Here is a 19,234-nt window from a genome sequence, read left to right as displayed (position 1 = left end):
ATTAAGTTTATTAAAAGTCTGGCTAAGAGATAGTTTTAAATTCTTGGGTTTCCTAGGGTCAAATTTTGGTGCCTGGAATGTCTGTTGCTCAGATTCTAAACTCTGCAACGGGATCTTCTGCTTTAACTTAAGCTCTTCTCCTCTGAAGTCAGAGATGGACAGTAGGAGAGCTCAGATCATCTGTGCATGTGGTCCATGAGAGTATATGGTATCCTGGCCCCAGGCATCCAAATCAATCCTGGCCTAAGACAGGTCAAGGAACCAAGGGCCTCTGCCACCTGGAGGTCCCAGGGGACCGCCTTGCCTCTGCACATTGGTACATCGCCCTCTCCTGCACTGTTTGCTCTTGTCCTCCTTTCCTTCATGATTCTTAGCCCTGGAGTGGCTCTCAGGACTGAAGAGATTGCAGGGTAGGGTGCCATGAGCTCCTGTTCTCACCCAAGGGAACCTAGGATCAAATCACCCTTAATGGAGTCTCTTTGAAGGACTGAAAGGTATTGGTTTTCTGGAACATTCATAATGAAGAGAGATTTGAGCTTGATTTGTCGAATGATTAATTTCTAGTGACAAGATGCCACTTGGAAGGCCCTTTGGTGTGTGTACTGGTGCCCCTGCATTGAGTTTGGAAACTGAGTGGCCACAGCCATCATTATCCCATTACTTACTTGACCATAACATGAAAGAAGCACTAGGCACAGTCACATGTGCTGCTCCCATGTGCTATTCTCAGATAAACAGATGAAAAAATATTTTGGTGTGAGATTTGTTCCTGCCTTGATCAGCCAAATCATTCCTGCCAATCCTCCTAGAGCAAGAGTGGAGTGTCTTTGTCAGAAGGGAGTGTCATGTGGCATCCCAGATACAGTGTTCTTGGTTCTTTGGGACTGCTGCTTTAACACAAGCTTAGAATTTCTGTATAGTACAGTTGGATCTCATTCGAATTAGTTTTCGGGATAAACCCAAATTTGTGTTCTTGTGATTTGGTTGAGCCACTGAATTGCTATGTCCATTGATAATAAGGTATAGTAGTTCCAAGAACCAGGAATGTGGCTTTGAAAATGCAATTGTTAGAGTTTTGTATGAGATTGCAGGCCAAACTACTTTTTCATTTTTAGGAGTGTGTGAACCAGTTTTGGGACATGATGGATAAAGTAGGTACATTTTTTACTGCTTTATCATTCAGTAATTCAGTTTTGGAAGCCATGAAGCTGGTAGCAGCAGCAGACATGACGTTTCTGGATGTAGAAGCCGTTCACCTCAATTTACTATTTTGTCCTGTATTAAGTGTGGAGCCAGCCTGGTGGTTTACTTGGATCCTTCCAAACTGGTTCTCATATTCCCCTGGCATACTGCCACGGATGCGGGTGCTCCTCCCTCTCAGTGTACTTTTTGGTGGTGTAACTCAGAATTACAGGTGTGCAGTAAATCTTGTTTTTATTGAATGTTAAAATGTTCTTGTTTAGCCCTCCCCTGTACAGGTTAAACTGATTACTCTTCTAAGTAATTAACAGTATAGGATTGGGAATAAAGTGATTCATAGGAGAAAGGTTAATTTTTCTATAGTAACATTGAGGTTTAGTGTGCGAAGTTTAAAGACATGTACTATGTTTACATATGTATGGCTTCTTAAATGTTCTTGTTTTCATTATGAGATTTAAAGGCTTTTATTTCTGTTTGATTTTTAAAATATGTTACTAGTTTATCTGTTCTTCCTTGTCTCTCTTTTTTTCCTGAAATGGTCTTACTGTGTAACTGGCTGTCTTGGAACTCATTGTGTGGACCACAATAGCCTCTGTGGAGACCATAGAGCTCCAAATGCCTCTGCCTCCAGAGTACTGGGATTAAAGACATTAATTTAATGTGTTGTCAGAGAGTCCTGTGTTTTTGGAAAGTTTAAGTAGCAGATAGAGGTACTTAAACCCTAAAAGGATTTGTTTCATAGTAACCATAGCTGAACAGATCACAGAGATATGAGCTGGTGTAATCAAAGCAGTTTTTCTAATCTGCAGCCTACCCTGAGACTCTGTCCTTCTGGAATAAGAGGAATAAATTAGTTGTCTTCACCTCCAGTCTCTGTCATTGCAAGTATATTTAATTTTTACCTGTTTAGCAGCATTTTAGGGTAGTCTGTTAATGATCGGGTAAAAACCTGGTCAGTACACTTTCCCCTTGGAAAGTGACACAAAACTTGTTTGGTGCTGTGGTGAAATCAGTACTGCTCATTTTTAAGACAAGATTCATGGAGAATGTTTTTTATTTTTCTCTGAGCTATGCAGCTGTTTTGCTCAACTCCTATCAATGAAGGTCCTGGGTAAAGATACTGTTTTTGTACCTTACTCTTTGCTTGAATACCTGCTTCCTGCTCCAGGGTGTCCCAGAAGAACAACATAAAGGTTTATTTGACATTTTTTTTTTTAAGACAGTTTCTCATATATCCTAGGTTGCTTTGGACAAGTACTGTGGTGACAGGTGGCTTCCATAACTTGAGCATCCCTTTTTAATGGAGGCATTACAAGTAATAAATGTTTGTGGCACCAGAGAGTTCTTGGTTTGAAAATACAATTGGGAACCATTTTTACATGAGTTTAAAATAGAGGCTAAAGAACTGTGTTTGAAAGAACTTTCATTGTCCGTAGCTACTCAGAAAATGGGATATTGTCTTAAAAGTATTTCACTTAAGGATTGGGTACCAGAATGAAGATTTCTTTTAAACAAAAGGTGATTTATCTTTATTTATTTTTCCATCTTAAAATAATGTTGTCCGCCTGGTGATGATGGCTCCCATCTTTAATTCCAGCACTTTGGAGGCAGAGGCAGGTGGATCTCTTGAGTTTGAGGCCAGTATGGTTTACAGATCCGAGTTCCAGGGCAGCCAGGGTTACATAGAGAAACCCTGTCTTTAAAAAAAAATACACAAAATAATAATACTAATGTCTTAAGTTAACTGGAGGAGCACTTAAAATCTTCAGAATGAAGACAGTTGGGTTGTTGGGCTTCTTGTTTCCTGGTCTGCCTAGTGAGCTAGCAGTGTGGAGTTGGGGCAGCTGCCACTCAGGCAGGACTCAGCTGCACTGTTGAATTAACAGGGTGCTCAGTTTGAGGAAGAAAGCGAGTGATATAGTTTACTCTCAAATCCTAGTTTAACAGCAGTCAGTTTAATTTGTATAAACAAAGATTTCTTTAAGCTTTTAATCCATCTGTTATTATTTAATGATCATCACTTTGAGTAAATTTCAGATTGCTGCTGACATAAAACCGAGGCCCAGAGGGCATGTAGTCCAATAGAAAGCCTTTCCTGGTTCTCTGCAATAATTTTCATTGTGGGTTGTTGAGGCAAAGCTGCTTTCAATTTCAGTCAAGTCCCTGCCCAATGCTCTTTTTTATATTTTCCTGATGGAAATTGAGCTGTTATTTTGTAAGTATTGCTGTGGTCCCCAGCAGTGTGGAGCTTTCCTCCGCTTGTTACTGAAGGTGGTAGAGAGTTTGTGCTTAGCACCATGGACTTGGCTCAGTCATCGCATTGTTGTAGAGAATGGTTTCCCATATTTGAAGTTGTCTCCTTTTTTTCTTTTTTGAGACAAGGCTTTTCTGTTAGACCAGACTGGCCTTGAGATCTACCTCCCTCCAAGGGCTAAAAGCATGTTCCCAGCTAAAGTTGTCTTTATGAAATGTATCTTTAATCTGTGCGATTTTCCCTTAGATTGACTGAATGATTGATACTAAGAAAGCATTCTCAACAGTGTGTCTTGGTTTTTTATATACACACTTCTCCCCCCACCTTTTTTCCTTTTTTTTTTTTTTTGAAAAAGTATTCACATAGGGTGGCACACCCCTGTAATCCCAGCACATGGGAGGTGAATGCAGAAGGATTGAGAATTTATAGGCATGAGACCCTGTCCCAAAAAACAGCACAAAGATTGACTCTTGAATCCCCACAACTAAAATACAATAATTTCACTGGTCCTATAAGGAGATGGCAGAATCCTTAGAAGCTTACAAGCTGCAGAGGCAAAAAAATGAGATTTTGCCATAATCAAGGTGGGAGGCAAGGACTAACCTACCTAAGGTTGTCCTCTGACCTCCACAGAGGTGCCATGGAACACCCAACTCACTAGTGTGTGCGTATGTACACAAACACATAAAAAGATTCCAAGAAAGTTGAAAGGTCCTAGGTCCAATCCCTAGATTGGACAATCATACACACATGTATTTTCTTCAGGAAAACTTTGGTTTCTGTATTCTCATTTTTTTTTTTAATTTAGATACTTTGACATTTAAAGCTGCAGTAGATTTGTTTACCCTTGGGATTCTGTGAGTTCTGTCCAAGTTGGTGATCAAGGAGCTGTAGCATCTGCTGCTACCCCGACTTACCTCCTGACTCTTTAGCTGACAAATTCTGCTTTATAATCTTGTGGCTAAGGTGTACTGACTACACAAAACAAATATTTGACATACTAGATAGAACAAAGAGGCTGTTGTCTTTGGGGGGAGGAGATAGTTCAAGACAGGGTTTCTCTGTGTATCTCTGGCTGTCCTGGAACTCACTCTGTAGACCAGGCTGGCTCCAAACTCACAGAGCTCTGCCTGCTTCTGCCTCCCTAAATGCTGGGATTAAAGGTGTATGCCACCACCGACTGGCTTCTATTGTCTTTTTAAAAGCTTTCATGATTGCCTTCCTCTAGAGAAGTGAGAATTACTAGCAGGAGTAACCACATGAAGTCTCTTGTGGTATCCAGATTGGTATATTACAAACTTGCTGATGGTGCCCCAGTTTAGGAATACTTATTTCTGACACACAGAGAAAACATTTCTAAGAGGGAGATTATTTTTAATCAAACTTTAGAGCACATGATTGAAGCTGGGTGTGTGTCATCACTAGAATGTCAAGTGGAAAAAGCTATTATTTTCTTATCTTGGTATTTTGTTAACATGGCTATGACTGTGGAAAAAGTTGGCTTTGGACTTTGTTGTTTTCTAGATTGCAATGACATTGTTTTGATTTAAGTGTCTTATGGACACAAGCTAGAAATTTCAAATGCAAAAGTCCTTGGATTCTGACAAACTTAAAAGTTGTCCTGAGGTTGATATTGTGGTTCTTTTATTTAAGGTTATTGGGCAGTAGTTGTAGCTGGAAGGAGATAAAACTTGCGATTTCTTTACTGGTTTGACACTAGGCATTTTTTTTCATCAGAGGAGATAAGAGCTGTTGGTCCTTGAATGGCTGCTGTTGTTGAAATAACTGGCTTTTAATGTGGCTTCAGAAAGTGGTCATGGAGTTTTGGAACTGCTTTAACATTCTTGAGGGTAAAATAAAGCCAGCTGTCCATTGGCTGTGAATTTTTTTTTTGTTGTTGTTATTGTTATTAGGCTACACAGAATATGTACTCAAAGTCAACTGTAATGGTCCCTCCCATTTCCTTTTTCTTTCTTTGCACCGATTCTCCTTGTTTTGTGCAAAGTATGAGTTCTATAATATTTCAGGAAAGGACAAGGAGGGTGAGGCTATAAAATAAACTTTGAGCATTTGGCCTTCAACCACTGTGCAACTCCATTAATAATACATTCTTAAAATGTTCATTTTATTTGTGAAATAATTTTGTTTTCCATTTGAATCTTTCTGTATTTATTCAAAAAAATCCCAGTTCTAATTCCTTTGAACAAAGGAGTTGTAAGTAGGGAGGACCTGTCGAGGTTGATAATGGGTTATATTTACCCTTATACTTTAATATCATAATCATCCTTCTAAGGAGTGATTGATTGCTAAGAAATCCTCTCCACCTCCTTTTTTAAACATTGGAAATGGGATTTAGAGGTTGTTTTCTACAAGTTAATGATTTGAGCCATCTTCAAGTTCAGCAGCCATTTGGTGGTTGTCTAGATGGATTCTAACATCTGTTATGGTGGTCATGAATTGGCAATCCAAACCTTGAGGAAAGTCTGCGGAAATTTTGGAAATCTTTGCTATTTTTCCCTTTGCATATAGCGTAGAATCATTGTACTCTCTTTAACTATCTTGTTGCCAGCTGAGCCCCAAATTTGAATTTGTACCCTTTTATGGGGATTTTAGAAAATGTAAGAATAAGGCCTGATGCTATTCTGATTTATTGATTGTATAGTCAATATTTTTTCCAAACATTGGTGCCTTGTACTGTCTGCAGAATTCAGCTATAGAATTTGTGAGGCCTAGTACAAAAATGATGGTCCTCTTGTTAACATTAGACGTTTCAGTATGATGCTAAAAACCAGCACAGGGCTCTGTTACACAGTTTGCACACACAAAACTGGCCCTGAGGTTGTGTGTCTGTATGCCTTTTGGTTTATGTATAGGCACATTCCTGTATTTGTGGCATGTGAGGTCAGTTCAGTGACGTTGTGGTATATGTGGTGTTTATCTGACTTCACCATTAAGAGTAAAAATCCTTCCTTCCCCTGAAAGTAAGGCTTGCAGAATTTTTTCCTGTAGATTTGGATTGCCTCTAGTCATGAGTGAGCGTTACAGATAGGGAAAGTGATAATGGAAATCTGTGGAAGTAGTGTGTTTGTGGTGGGAGGAAAACCAAGGACATATTGTTAATGAGTTTTCACCTATTTACTGCACACCTGTAATGCCTAGTTTGGTGGTTTAGAGAATATGGAGTGTTTCTGGGCTTTCTTATAAGGCAGAGGCTCCATACAAGGTTGCTGATGATTGTTCTAAATTCCCATTGTTTTCTTGGCTTTTCTCCCTTGGTTTATGTGTCGTCTGGAAACTGATTTGTAGTTGGTGAGGTAACATACGTGGAGCTCTTAATGGACGCTGAAGGAAAGTCAAGGGTAAGTGTCTGAGAGAATTTCTTCTGTGGATTTACTACATGACAAATGTAACTGTATGGTGGCGTGGACTCGAATGCAATCAGGAAGGCAGTGAGTGCTCATGTTACTGTAGCCATGTTTGATTTTTGCCAACATTTCAGTAGGGTGGGAGGGGGCTTGCAAATGGGAGTCCCGCTTTCCAAATGGCTGGCCAAAGAGCTTTCTGGTATTCTGTTTGGATGCCCAATTTGGATAACTGGGGACCAATAGCAGCATTGTCTCTTTGTTTAACAGGAATTGGCTGTGTGTGAATTATGCATGGAATTTTAGCGGTGGTATAAGTAAAAGTGTGTTCTTGTCTAGAAAATGTTATTCTTGGTTGTTTGCTGATTTGAAAGTTGTGTGAACCAAAGATTCTGAAAAGTAGCCTTTGTGCCAGTAAATTGTAAACCACACATTACAAACCTGAACGTTCAAAATTGGTCTAGTTTAATGAGAATATAAACTACTTTTTGTCGTGCAATAGAATGGCTTAGAATAATCAAAAGGACGAGCTTAGTTTATGGAAAGGATGGATTTAGTAGGAGTATGGTAAGGATTGATTGAGTACAGAGGGAAGAAGATCGAAAGTTTGTGTGCTTTCTTGGAGAACCTGATTTAGGTCTGCTTATAACTTTTAACAGCTTTAGTGTAGTGCTGGTAATATGTAGGAAAAGGAGATTAAGGAGCCCCCAGTTTTTTACAAGGAAGGCTAGGTCATGCACTTCTGTCAGCTTCCCCTTAGAAGGATTAATTTTTTTAAAATCCTGGCTTTTATTACATAAATCATATCTTTAATTTGTTCTTAACTGTCATTGATATTTACTGTTTTGCTTTTTTTTTTCTTTTTCTCTCCCTTGCTCTTCTGACTGGTCTGTGGCCTCTTTCAAAGGGATGCGCGTAAGTATTACCTACTTACACTTAGTGGGATTTGAATTCTCCAAGTTGTAGGACTGGTTTTATGTATTTACTTTTGACTCTTTTATAGTGTTGTTGAATTCAAGATGGAAGAGAGCATGAAAAAAGCTGCTGAAGTTTTAAACAAGCATAGTCTGAGTGGAAGACCACTGAAAGTCAAAGAAGTGAGCTCTTTTTTTTTCTCCCCTTGGTGTTGGTGATGGAACCCAAGGCCTTGTACATACTAAGAAAACAATCTGCCACTGAATTACATTCCCAGCTCAAAAGTAAGGTATAATTGTTTGGTGAAGATAAGAATGGTCCTTGACTAAAATTTATTGAGTGGACCAACCTATTATTTTGGTTTTGGTTTTTTTTTTAAGTATTTATTTTTCATACAGTATTCTGTCTGTGTGTATGCCTGCAGGCCAGCAGAGGGCACCAGACCTCATTACAGATGGTTGTGAGCCACCATGTGGTTGCTGGGAATTGAACTCAGGCAATGCTCTTAACCTCTAAGCCATCTCTCCAGCCCCCTTCTTTGTTCTTTTTTTTTTAATTTATTTATTTATTAATTAAAGATTTCTGTCTCTTCCCCACCGCCGCCTCCCATTTCCTTCCCCAAATAAAGTCCCCCTCCCTCATCAGCCCAAAGAGCAGTCAGGGTTCCCTGCCCTGTGGGAAGTCCAAGGACCACCCACCTCCATCCAGGTCTAGTAAAGTGAGCATCCAAACTGCCTAGGCTCCCACAAAGCCAGTACGTGCAGTAGGATCAAAACCCAGTGCCATTGTTCTTGAGTTCTCAGTAGTCCTCATTGTCTGCTATGTTCAGCGAGTCCGGTTTTATCCCAGGCTTTTTCAGACGCAGGCCAGCTGGCCTTGGTGAGTTCCTGATAGAACATCCCCATTGTCTCAGTGTGTGGGTGCACTCCTCGCGGTCCTGAGTTCCTTGCTCGTGCTCTCTCTCCTTCTGCTCCTGATTTGGACCTTGAGATTTCAGTCCGGTGCTCCAATGTGAGTCTCTGTCTCTGTCTCCTTTCACCGCCTGATGAAGGTTAATATTCAGGAGGATGCCTATATGTTTTTCTTTGGGTTCTCCTTCTTATTTAGCTTCTCTAGGATCACGAATTATAGGCTCAATGTCTTTTATTTATGGCTAGAAACCAAATATGAGTGAGTACATCCCATGTTCCTCCTTTTGGGTCTGGCTTACCTCACTCAGGATAGAGTTTTCTATTTCCATCCATTTGCATGCAAAATTCAAGAAGTCCTTGTTTTTTACTGCTGAGTAGTACTCTAATATGTATATATTCCATACTTTCTTCATCCATTCTTCCATTGAAGGGCATCTAGGTTGTTTCCAGGTTCTGGCTATTACAAACAATGCTGCTATGAACATAGTTGAGCATATACTTTTGTTGTATGATAAGGCCTCTCTTGGGTATATTCCCAAGAGTGGTATTGCTGGGTCCAGGGGTAGGTTGATCCTGAATTTCCTGAGAAACCGCCACACTGCTTTCCAGAGTGGTTGCACAAGTTTGCATTCCCACCAGCAATGGATGAGTGTACCCCTTTCTCCACAACCTCTCCAGCAAAGGCTATCATTGGTGTTTTTTATTTTAGCCATTCTGACAGGTGTAAGATGGTATCTTAAAGTTGTCTTGATTTGCATTTCCCTGATTGCTAAGGAAGTTGAGCATGACCTTAAGTGTCTTGGCCATTTGAACTTCTTCTGTTGAGAGTTCTCTGTTCAGCTCAGTGCCCCATTTTATAATTGGGTTGATTAGCCTTTTACGGTCTAGTTTCTTGAGTTCTTTATATATTTTGGAGATCAGACCTTTGTCAGTTGCGGGGTTGGTGAAGATCTTCTCCCAGTCAGTGGGTTGCCTTTGTGTCTTAGCGACAGTGTCCTTTGCTTTACAGAAACTTCTCAGTCTCAGGAGGTCCCATTTATTCAAGGAGGCCCTTAATGTCTGTGCTGCTGGGGTTATACGTAGGAAGCGATCTCCTGTGCCCATGTGTTGTAGAGTACTTCCCACTTTCTCTTCTATCAGGTTCAGTGTGTTCGGACTGATATTGAGGTGTTTAATCCACTTGGACTTGAGTTTTGTGCATGGTGATAGATATGGGTCTATTTTCATTCTTCCACAGATTGACATCCAGTTTTGCCAGCACAATTTGTTGAAGATGCTCTCTTTTTTCCATTGTATACTTTTAGCTCCTTTATCGAAAATCAGGTGTTCATAGATTTGTGGGTTAAAGTCAGGGTCTTCTATTCGATTCCATTGGTCGACTTCTCTGTTTTTATGCCAATACCAAGCTGTTTTCAATACTGTAGCTCTGTAATAGAGTTTGAAGTCAGGGATGGTAATGCCTCCAGACGATCCTTTATTGTATAAGATTGTTTTGGCTATCCTGGGTTTTTTGTTTTTCCAAATAAAGTTGATTATTGTCTTCTCCAGATCTGTGAAGAATTTTGACGGGATTTTTATGGGGATTGCATTGAATCTATAGATTGCTTTTGGTAGAATTGCCATTTTTACTATGTTGATCTTCCCAATCCAAGAGCAAGGGAGGTCCTTCCATTTTTTGGTGTCCTCTTCAATTTCTTTCTTCAAAGACTTAAAGTTCTTGTCAAATAGATCTTTCACTTCCTTGGTCAGAGTTACCCCAAGATATTTTATGCTGTTTGTGGCTATCGTGAAAGGTGATGCTTCTCTGATTTCCCTCTCTGTTTCCTTATCCTTAGTGTATATTCTTTGTTCTTTTTAAGACAGGCCCTGTAGTCAAGACTGGCCTTGAGCTGATGATCTTCCTGCCTTTCCTAACTGCTGGGATAGCAGCCAGTTCTGCAGGAACTTTGTAACAGTGGTTGAGCAAATCCTGAGTAACCTAAATGACCACTCTTCAATCCTTGTTGTCTCAGGAATACATATTCTGTGCCTCTGGTTTTTAGTATTGGAATTGTGTAAGAGTCTGTATGCTATTCTTGGCCCATCTTTTGTTTTTGTCATTGATGTTGTTTTTTGAGACAATGTTGCTATAAAGCTTTGGTTGGTCTCAAGCTTGATCCTTGTGTCTCAGCCTCCTAAGTGCAGTGATTGTAGTGATGTGTCACAGTACACCTGCCTCTTTACTTTTGTGTGTTTATATATACCTGTGTGTACACAGTATGCACAGGTGTTAATGCTAGTGGTGTATGTTAGGTGTCTTCTATCACTTTTGACATTAGCTTTTGAGATAGGTGTTCTCACTGAAACTGGGGGCAGTAGACTCCAGGGATTTTCCTGTTCATCATTCCCTTCAGCACTGAGATTACAAGCATGCCCCAGTACCCAGCCTTTATGTGAGGATCTGAACTCAGGTACTAAGGCTTGCTCACTTTGCCCACTGAGTCATTTCTCTCTATCCCTTTTTGAGTTTTGTTTATTTTTATTTTATTTTTGTTACGTGCATTGGTATTTTGCCATGGGTGCTGTGTGAGTGCTGGGAATTGAACCCAGGTCCTCTGGAAGAGCAATCAGTGCTCTTAGACACGAGCCATCTCTCCACTCCCCTTTGAATTTTGTAAAATTAATTTATTGCTCATCTCTGTCATATCCAAACCAAGTTTCTTTTGTTGTTTTTTGTTTGTTTGTTGGTGCCAAAGATTGAACGCAGGGCTTTTTGCATACTAGGCACGCCTTTTGTCACTGAACTGTGTTTTTTGACCTCCAGCACTTTTTTATTCTCTAGGAGAATGTTGTTTTGTTAATATTACTTTCAATATTATTTACCTCCTTGACTCTTGTGTGTGTTGGGCGAGGGAGTGATTTTAGGTGTCTGAGAAGATTTCTTTGCTGTGTAGTCCAGGCTAGCTTATAACTCAGAATCATCCTTACCTACCTGAGTGCTGAAATTAAAGGCACTTTAATTTCTTGACCTTTTTCTTTTTGGAAGGAAGACAACTTACTTGGGACTTACAGGAAAGCATGGAAGGGTATAAGTCATTTCTTATGTGTTGCTGCTAAATTGATGAGGCTGGGTTAGGAATTATGGGAAGATGGTTCAGTCATTAGGAGCACTTGCTGCTTTTCCAGAGAGGGTCTGTGTTTGATTCCCAGCACGCCAAGTGCAGATGCTCATAACCACCTGTGTAATTCCAGTTCCAAGGAATCTGATGCCTCTTCTGGCCTCTCGTGGCATATCCTCACACATGTGCCATACACCCCTATAAGGACACAGACATAATAAGATAATCATGCCAGCATCAGATTACCATAATTTGTTTATGTAGCGATATACTGCATTGACTATACTTCAGTGCCAGCACCTGGTGTCCTTGAGGAGTTTTTGGGAAACCTGGGGTTATAGAACTGTTATTTCAAACTTTTTGAAAAATCATTGTTGAGTTTTACACAAATTACACGTAAGACTCACCCATGCCATGGCTGAAGATCTTGTTTCAGTCTAGAATTTTCAACTCCATTCCTTTTCATTTTAGTTAAATTGAAGATTGTTTCCCGCTTTTGGTTTTTTTAGGTTCTTTGTTTCTTATCTGTTGGTCTTCCTAGAATGCTTCTAGTTGCTCTGTGGTTCATTTCATCTTGTTAATAATTTAAGAAGTACCTTTCAAACAGTCTGTTGGTTGCCACAGTTTATTTTGTTTGCTTGTTTTGTTTTTATTCAGTGTTGAAAATGGAAGTGCCTGGTCCATACCTTGCTCTGCGACTACTAAGTTGTACCCTCGGGCTTAGAAGAAAGACTGGACTATAACAGAGTCCCATTTGGAGTTCTTTACTTTTTTTCCTGGTTTTCCGAGACAGTGTTTCTCTGTTGTTGGAGCAAGTCCTGGAACTAGACCAGGCTGACCTTGAACTCACAGAGATCTGCCTACCTCTGCCTCCCAAGTGGTGGGATTAAAGGCGTACCTTTTTATTTTGAGACAAGGATTCACTTAGCTGCCTGGGCTGGCTTTGAATTAGATCTGTAACTCAAGCAGGCCTTGAACTGCTTTAGCAGTTCTGAGTGTTGAGGTTACAGACCTTTACCATTGACACTACTATGTTTACTGAGAGCACTTTTAAATTTTTATTTTTTAAATTATTGATGCTGGGGATTGCCCTTGTGACTATTATGTAAACACTCTTATCGCTGAGCTGCACCCCAGTAGTGGTGAAGGCAGCAGTTCCCACTAATCCCTGCAAGTCTACTTCTAACCTACTTCTGGCTGTAACACTTTGTGCTTCTTTCAGGATCCTGATGGTGAACATGCAAGGAGAGCAATGCAAAAGGTGATGGCTACGACTGGTGGGATGGGTATGGGACCAGGTGGCCCAGGAATGATTAATATCCCACCCAGTATCCTAAATAATCCTAACATCCCAAATGAGATTATCCATGCATTACAGGCTGGAAGACTTGGAAGCACAGTATTTGTAGCAAATGTAAGTAAATGGGAACAGTCTCTAAAATAGAAAAACAGGGAGGGATGGAAACATTATAAAAGCAGTGTGCATGTAGGGGGGAAAATTAAATTAAAACAGAAAAACAGACTGATCTTGTCACTTTTAAACAAGTAATTTAAAGTAGGCTTAAGATAGCTTGTTTTTATTTTAAAGAAGACCTTTGTGTTGGGCTTTGTTCTCTTGTGACCACTGCATATGTGGCTCGGTCCTTCTGGGGACTTGTTTACTGAAGTTTTCAGATGTCTACTAAAGCATTAGCTGGGTTTGTATCCTTATTGGGGTTTATTTACTGTAGTTTTTGGTACAGGACAAGAGTGGACAGAAACAGTATATTCACAACTGTTTTGTCTGAAGTAAATGATGATATCTTTATCTTCTGCAAGGACAGATAAGTTTAGAACAAAGTGGGTTCGGGACTGTTGCTAAGACAAAGTGGGGGTGACTTCTTTTATTCATTCATTCTTTTTAATTTTTTTTTTTTTTTTTTTGAGACAGAGTTTCTCTGTAGCTTTGGAGTCTGTCCTGGAGCTTACTTTGTAGATCAGGCTGGCCTCACACTCAGATTCACCTGCCTCTGCCTCTGCCTCTGCCTCTGCCTCTGCCTCCTGAGTGCTGGGATTAAAGGTGTGCACCACCACTGCCTGGCTTCTTTCTTTCATTCATTCATTTCGGTTTTTAGAGACAGGGTTTCTCTGAATAGCCCTGGCTGTTCTGGAACTCACCCGGTAGATAGACAGGCTGGCACCTCCTTTTGCCTGTTCCTGAGTGCTGGGATTAAAAATGTGTGCCACCCACCTCCTAGATGGTTTTTTTAAGGTATGGTGGGGAAATTGTTAGTTCAGTAAATGAAGAGAGTGAAGAAGAGAAAAGGTCAAACTCTGCAATCATACTTGAAAAATTCTATTAAAGTTGATTTTCTTGTGAAGTCAGTCAAAGGAAGTCTTGTTAATAAGGTAAAAATGTCTTTTTTTTCCCCCCAAGAGGTTTACCTTGAGATTTTTATGCTCTTCTTTCACCTAGCTGGATTATAAAGTTGGCTGGAAGAAACTGAAGGAAGTATTTAGTATGGCTGGTGTGGTGGTCCGAGCAGACATTCTAGAAGATAAAGATGGAAAAAGTCGTGGAATAGGCACTGTGACTTTTGAACAATCCATTGAAGCTGTGCAAGCTATATGTATCCTTCTGTGGGAGTTAAACTCGTGGGTTACAGTGGCCACAGCACTGTTAGGTATTAATAGTCCTAAGTGTATTATAATAATAAGTTAGAAATGTCTATTTTCTCTGTGACTGGAGTGAATAAATTACAAAATCTGAAAATTTCTGGAGTATAACACAGATGGTTAGAGGGTGTGGTTGCATCATAGGCACCTGCTATGAATGGTATTTTCTGATGTTTTCAGAGTAGTTTAGGAACTGGATCACTTATGAGAACTAGGGCCTTTAATATATTTATCATACCCTTATGGACTCTGTCTCTTGTGAGTAGACATGATCTGAAGAAGCCCCTGTCTCCTTGCCTTAAGCTTGCCCTAGGGTTATATCTTTTTAAAATCACATGACTCCAGGAATTAAACTTGGGAGGCCATTCTTGGTCTTACCCAGAAAACATAATACTTCAGAAATGGTAACACTCTTGGCATTGAACATATAGAAGATTGCTATAACTACTTACCAGAAAGATTTTGTAGTGTAAGATCATGAATAAAGCTTCACACCTTAAGAGTTCAAGTTGCTCATAAATTCACTGGGAGGACTGGTAGTTACGGAATTATTCCCTTTTAATCATTTTATCTTGCATGTTTTAACAGTTGTTAGAAATAGCCTTAATTGTAATACCAGCTATGTTTAATGGCCAGCTTCTGTTTGATAGACCAATGCACGTCAAAATGGTGAGTTACTAGGATGACTTTTTTTGTAATATGTTATAATTCTACTGTGCATCCAGCCCTTAAACTAAACCCTCATGTCATTGTTTAGAAGGCTGCAGAGTTATGAGCACCTTTGCTCATGCACATCTTATCTGTAGACTGTTAAATGCTATGTTCAGGAAGATTGTTGAGTATTCTGCTTGAACAAGTGATCAATTACAAAGAATCCTTTGCATATAGCTCCAGTTTTTTTTTTTTTTTCATAAACATGGGGGGGAGTTATTTGGTTTTTTGGTTTTTTTTTTAAGATTTATTTTGTTTACAGTATTCTGTCTGCATGTGTGCCTGCCGGCCAGAAGAGGGCACCAGATTTCATTACAGATGGTTGTGAGCCACCATGTGGTTGCTGGGAATTGAACTCGGCCTCTGGAAGAACAACCAGTGCTCTTAACCTCTGAGCCATCTCTCCAGCCCCCTATAGCTCCAGTTTTTAAAGTATTACATGCAGTGTTTCGTTAATACATCTGTAGTGACCAAGTATTTGATTCAGACATCCTTTAAAGGTCTATTGGAATTCAGTTTTAGTAAACAATAGACCTGCATTGCCAAAGATAATGATTAATAGAAACAGTACTGGAAATGTTGATGGCAGTCTGGGTAGGATTCAGATTCAGGAGTAAGATAAAAGGAGCTATAAATTTTTGTTGTTTGATACAGTTTAATTCTTTGAATAGCTAGTAAATTTATAGTCCTCAGCAGGAAAATAGTTTGAGCCTTACTGTCCCACCCACCCAATAATACAAATGTGTTTTTATACTGCTTATTGGCATGGAAGATTAAAAAAAAAACAATGCTCCCATATATCTCTTTGTGTTTAATATACTTATTCTGTGCCATAGTTTATTAACTGGTTGTCTAGTTTCTTTAAATTTTTTCTTTTTCCCTAGTGGTAGGGATTGACACAGTGCCTTGCACTTGGTGTCATACCTCCTGGGCTACATCTCTAAACTTGACTCTCTACTTTTATTGTTTGTATTTTTCTTTGTTTTTGTGACAATTTCCTGTAATTCAGACTGGCCAGGAACTTGCCCTCTGTCCAAAGCTTATCTCAAATTCCTGATTCTTTCTTCTTAAGCCTCTCAAATCCTAGGATTCCAAATTTGCGGCACAGCACCTGGTTTCTGGCCGGTTATTGGTAATTGCTTCCATCTTTTGCTGGTGCTGGTACTGCAGTAGATGTTGAGATCTTTTTTCTTTTTCCCTTCAGGATGAGAGGGCCTTACCAAAGGGAGATTTTTTCCCTCCTGAACGACCACAGCAACTTCCCCGTAAGTATTAGAGTTATACTAAACAGAAAATGGTTAGTTATGTTTACGCTTGTGGAAGGTTATCCTGGGGATTCTCTTGATCAATATGTTAGTCCTGTCACCCATCCCCACCTCACACAGGGTTGTACTATATATAAAGCCCTTGTTAGCCATAAGTCTGTTTGCCTTTGCTTCCCAAGTGTTGGGATTTGTGGTGTGCACTGCCATGCATGTTTTGACCAGTCTCTTCTATAGATTTTCAGGGTAAGACATGAGTAGAGAAATCCACAAGTTTTGGGTACTGGCACTGGCTCAGAGGGTAAAGGCATCTGAATCAAAGCCTGATGACTTTGAGTTCAATCCCTGGGACCCACATGGTGGAGGAAGAGGACCTACAAGTTGTCCTCTGCCCTCTGCTTGTGCACCAAGACATGCGTGCTCTCTGTCTGTAGTGGTCTGAATGACCCTCGCTGGCTTATATATTTGAATGTTTGGTTCCCAGTTAGTAGTCTTGTATGGGAAGGATTAGGCGGTGTAGCCTTTTGGAGGTGGTATGTCACTGACTTTAAGATTTCAGGGGCCCACAACATTCCTAGTTAGCTCTACTTGTAGAGATGTGAACTTTTATTAACTACTTCTCTAGCACCATGTCTTCTTTCTGCTGCCACACTCCTTGCTGTAATTGTCATAGAGTCTTAATCCCCTGGAATCATGAGCCCCCAAATTAAATACTTTCTTGTATAGGTTGTCTTGGTCCCTGTGTCTTATTATGGGAATATAAAAAGTAGCTAAGATATTCTTATATCTCACATACAATTCCATCTGTCTGTCTGTCTGTCTGTCTATCTATCTATCTATCTATTTAATTTATGGGAAGGGCTCTTGGATTATACTGTGGCAAGGCAGGCTGCGCAGATGTAAAGAGCAAAATTAGGCACTTTGAAAGTGTCTTGGGGTGGTTGAGCAAACAAATTACAAAGGTAATGAATGCCAAGTTGCCCTGGATTTTGCTGTACGGTCTAGCAGTTCCCCTTTCAGGTATGTTCCAAGGGTGAAAACTGTTATGTCCACACGAAGAAATGATACATAAATGCTTAGGGTAGTATGACTCAGTAGTCAAAAAGTCAAGCCAGGCTTGATGGTACACACCGTTATGACACTCAGAGTCTGGAGCAAGTGAATAATTAGTTCAAAGCCTGCATAGATATACAACAGGTAGATCCTGTTTCAAAATGGGAGGTGGATATTGGAAGGTGATCCATTAGCTTATGAATAGATAAATAAGTCTGGCAGATTCTATTGATGTAATAGTACTTAGTCAAAAAAGAAAAAGGAAGAAGGAAATGCAGACATGATTCTAACTGTAGGCAATGCCCAGAACAGGTGTATTTAAAAGGCAGCAAATAGTTCAGTGCTATCAGGGATGAAGGTTTTTTGGATTTAAAAAAAAAAAAAAAAGTCAATGAAATTGCGATGGTTGCTGGCTTGAAAAGAGGCCTGTGGCTTTAAGAGGAAATCAGAACTTCAGGTGTATTGCTCAGTGGTCAGGTGCTTGGCTAGGGCTTCAAATTGCCCAGCACCCAAAAAGGATCAGGGAGATGAAGATGGCTTGTCTGTTGAAAGGACCATATTTCTTTAGCACTGCCTACAAACATGTTTGCTGTGACTGTTGATGCTTGTTATAGAGATAATGGAGCACTGGCCCCAGGGAGCCCATTATCCTGGTTCTTGTTCTCTTGACGTGCTTCAAGGGTTGACCTTAGAGCTTTGAGTGCTCTGAAGTAGTAAGCCTTGGTGACTTCTTCGAGCTGTTGCCATGCAATTAAAAAACGTAGTTATTAGCCAGATTAAATACCTAGAGCCTGTCGTGGGTTTTGTTGTTGCCTCTATTTTAAAGTGCCAGACTTCAGATACCAGTCTGTATTCTTGTGTTCCTGTTTGAGTTTGTGGCACATAGCAGTGAAGATACACTGGGTGTCAGGTTAGTAATTCTTGAGGTAGTGGCACACGTCTGTGAGGGGTGAGGGAGAAATGTTAGATCTCTTTAGAAAAAAATAGGCTGGGGAGGGTCAGATGTTCTACATATCTTTAATCCCAGTATTCAGAAAACAGAGACTTGTGGATCTTTGTGAGCTTGAGGCCATGACAGGGCAATATAGTGGGCTATATAATTTTTTATATATTTATTTAATGCACTTATTTATTTTCTGTATGTGTGTGCATTTGCATGGACTTGTAGGTCAGAGGACAAGTTGTAGGTACCAGTTTCTCCATCACATAGGTTCTGGAAGTCAGACTTGGGAGTGAGTGCCTTTACCCCTAAGCCATTTTGCCAGAATGTGATATGACTTGTTGGCTGCCCTTATTGTTTAAGTACATATTACATACTCTGGTGTGACTGTGTGTAAAAAGGTACACCTTCATAAAGAGGTGTATAGGTGTTGAAGTCAAGTTAGACTCTGGGCTTGCTTGATCTAGGGATGAGCATGGCAGCCAGAACATCGCGGTTATCTTGCCTCTGGGTGGTGGGAGGGGGGGGGTCACCATACTTTGAAAAAGGGAATCCATACTCCTGACTTTCTCTGCTTCTTCCAGATGGACTTGGTGGTATTGGCATGGGGTTAGGACCTGGAGGGCAGCCGATTGATGCCAACCACCTGAACAAAGGAATTGGAATGGGAAATCTAGGGCCCGCAGGTGAGAATTGTAGTGCACCTGTCCTGGGGATAACTGGGGAAATTCAGTGTATTAAAGTCACTGTTTGGGTAGTGGAATCTGGAGTTTTTCAAAGAGGATAAATTCCATTGGGGCAAAATCTCAGCCTCGTGTTTACAAAAGCAGTGTCTCTTCATCTTAGCCTCATGATAACTTTTGAGCAGAGATG

The 19,234-nt window shown here is 40.2% G+C and overlaps 1 protein-coding gene across 5 annotated transcripts in view; it reads left to right on the top strand.

Annotated features, from left to right (window-relative positions):
* Hnrnpm (heterogeneous nuclear ribonucleoprotein M) overlaps positions 1–19,234 on the top strand; it is a 47,297-nt gene that overhangs the window by 9,764 nt on the left and 18,299 nt on the right. For 3 of the 5 annotated variants that reach the window (XM_041669098.1, XM_041669097.1, XM_041669101.1), the window contains exons 3-10: positions 6,761–6,813; positions 7,724–7,731; positions 7,820–7,913; positions 12,963–13,154; positions 14,196–14,349; positions 15,015–15,064; positions 16,311–16,371; positions 18,946–19,047. In XM_041669098.1, the coding sequence (XP_041525032.1) occupies positions 6,761–6,813; positions 7,724–7,731; positions 7,820–7,913; positions 12,963–13,154; positions 14,196–14,349; positions 15,015–15,064; positions 16,311–16,371; positions 18,946–19,047 (714 nt within the window). The remainder of the gene's footprint in view (positions 1–6,760; positions 6,814–7,723; positions 7,732–7,819; positions 7,914–12,962; positions 13,155–14,195; positions 14,350–15,014; positions 15,065–16,310; positions 16,372–18,945; positions 19,048–19,234) is intronic. The other 2 variants (XM_041669100.1, XM_041669102.1) reach the window with 2 other exon arrangements.

Source organism: Microtus oregoni, unplaced genomic scaffold (assembly GCF_018167655.1).
Source record: "Microtus oregoni isolate MIOR12 unplaced genomic scaffold, Mior012 000019F_ref0000042, whole genome shotgun sequence".
In the NCBI taxonomy this organism is placed as follows: domain Eukaryota; kingdom Metazoa; phylum Chordata; class Mammalia; order Rodentia; family Cricetidae; genus Microtus; species Microtus oregoni.
This window is presented reverse-complemented; position numbering and strand designations above follow the sequence as displayed.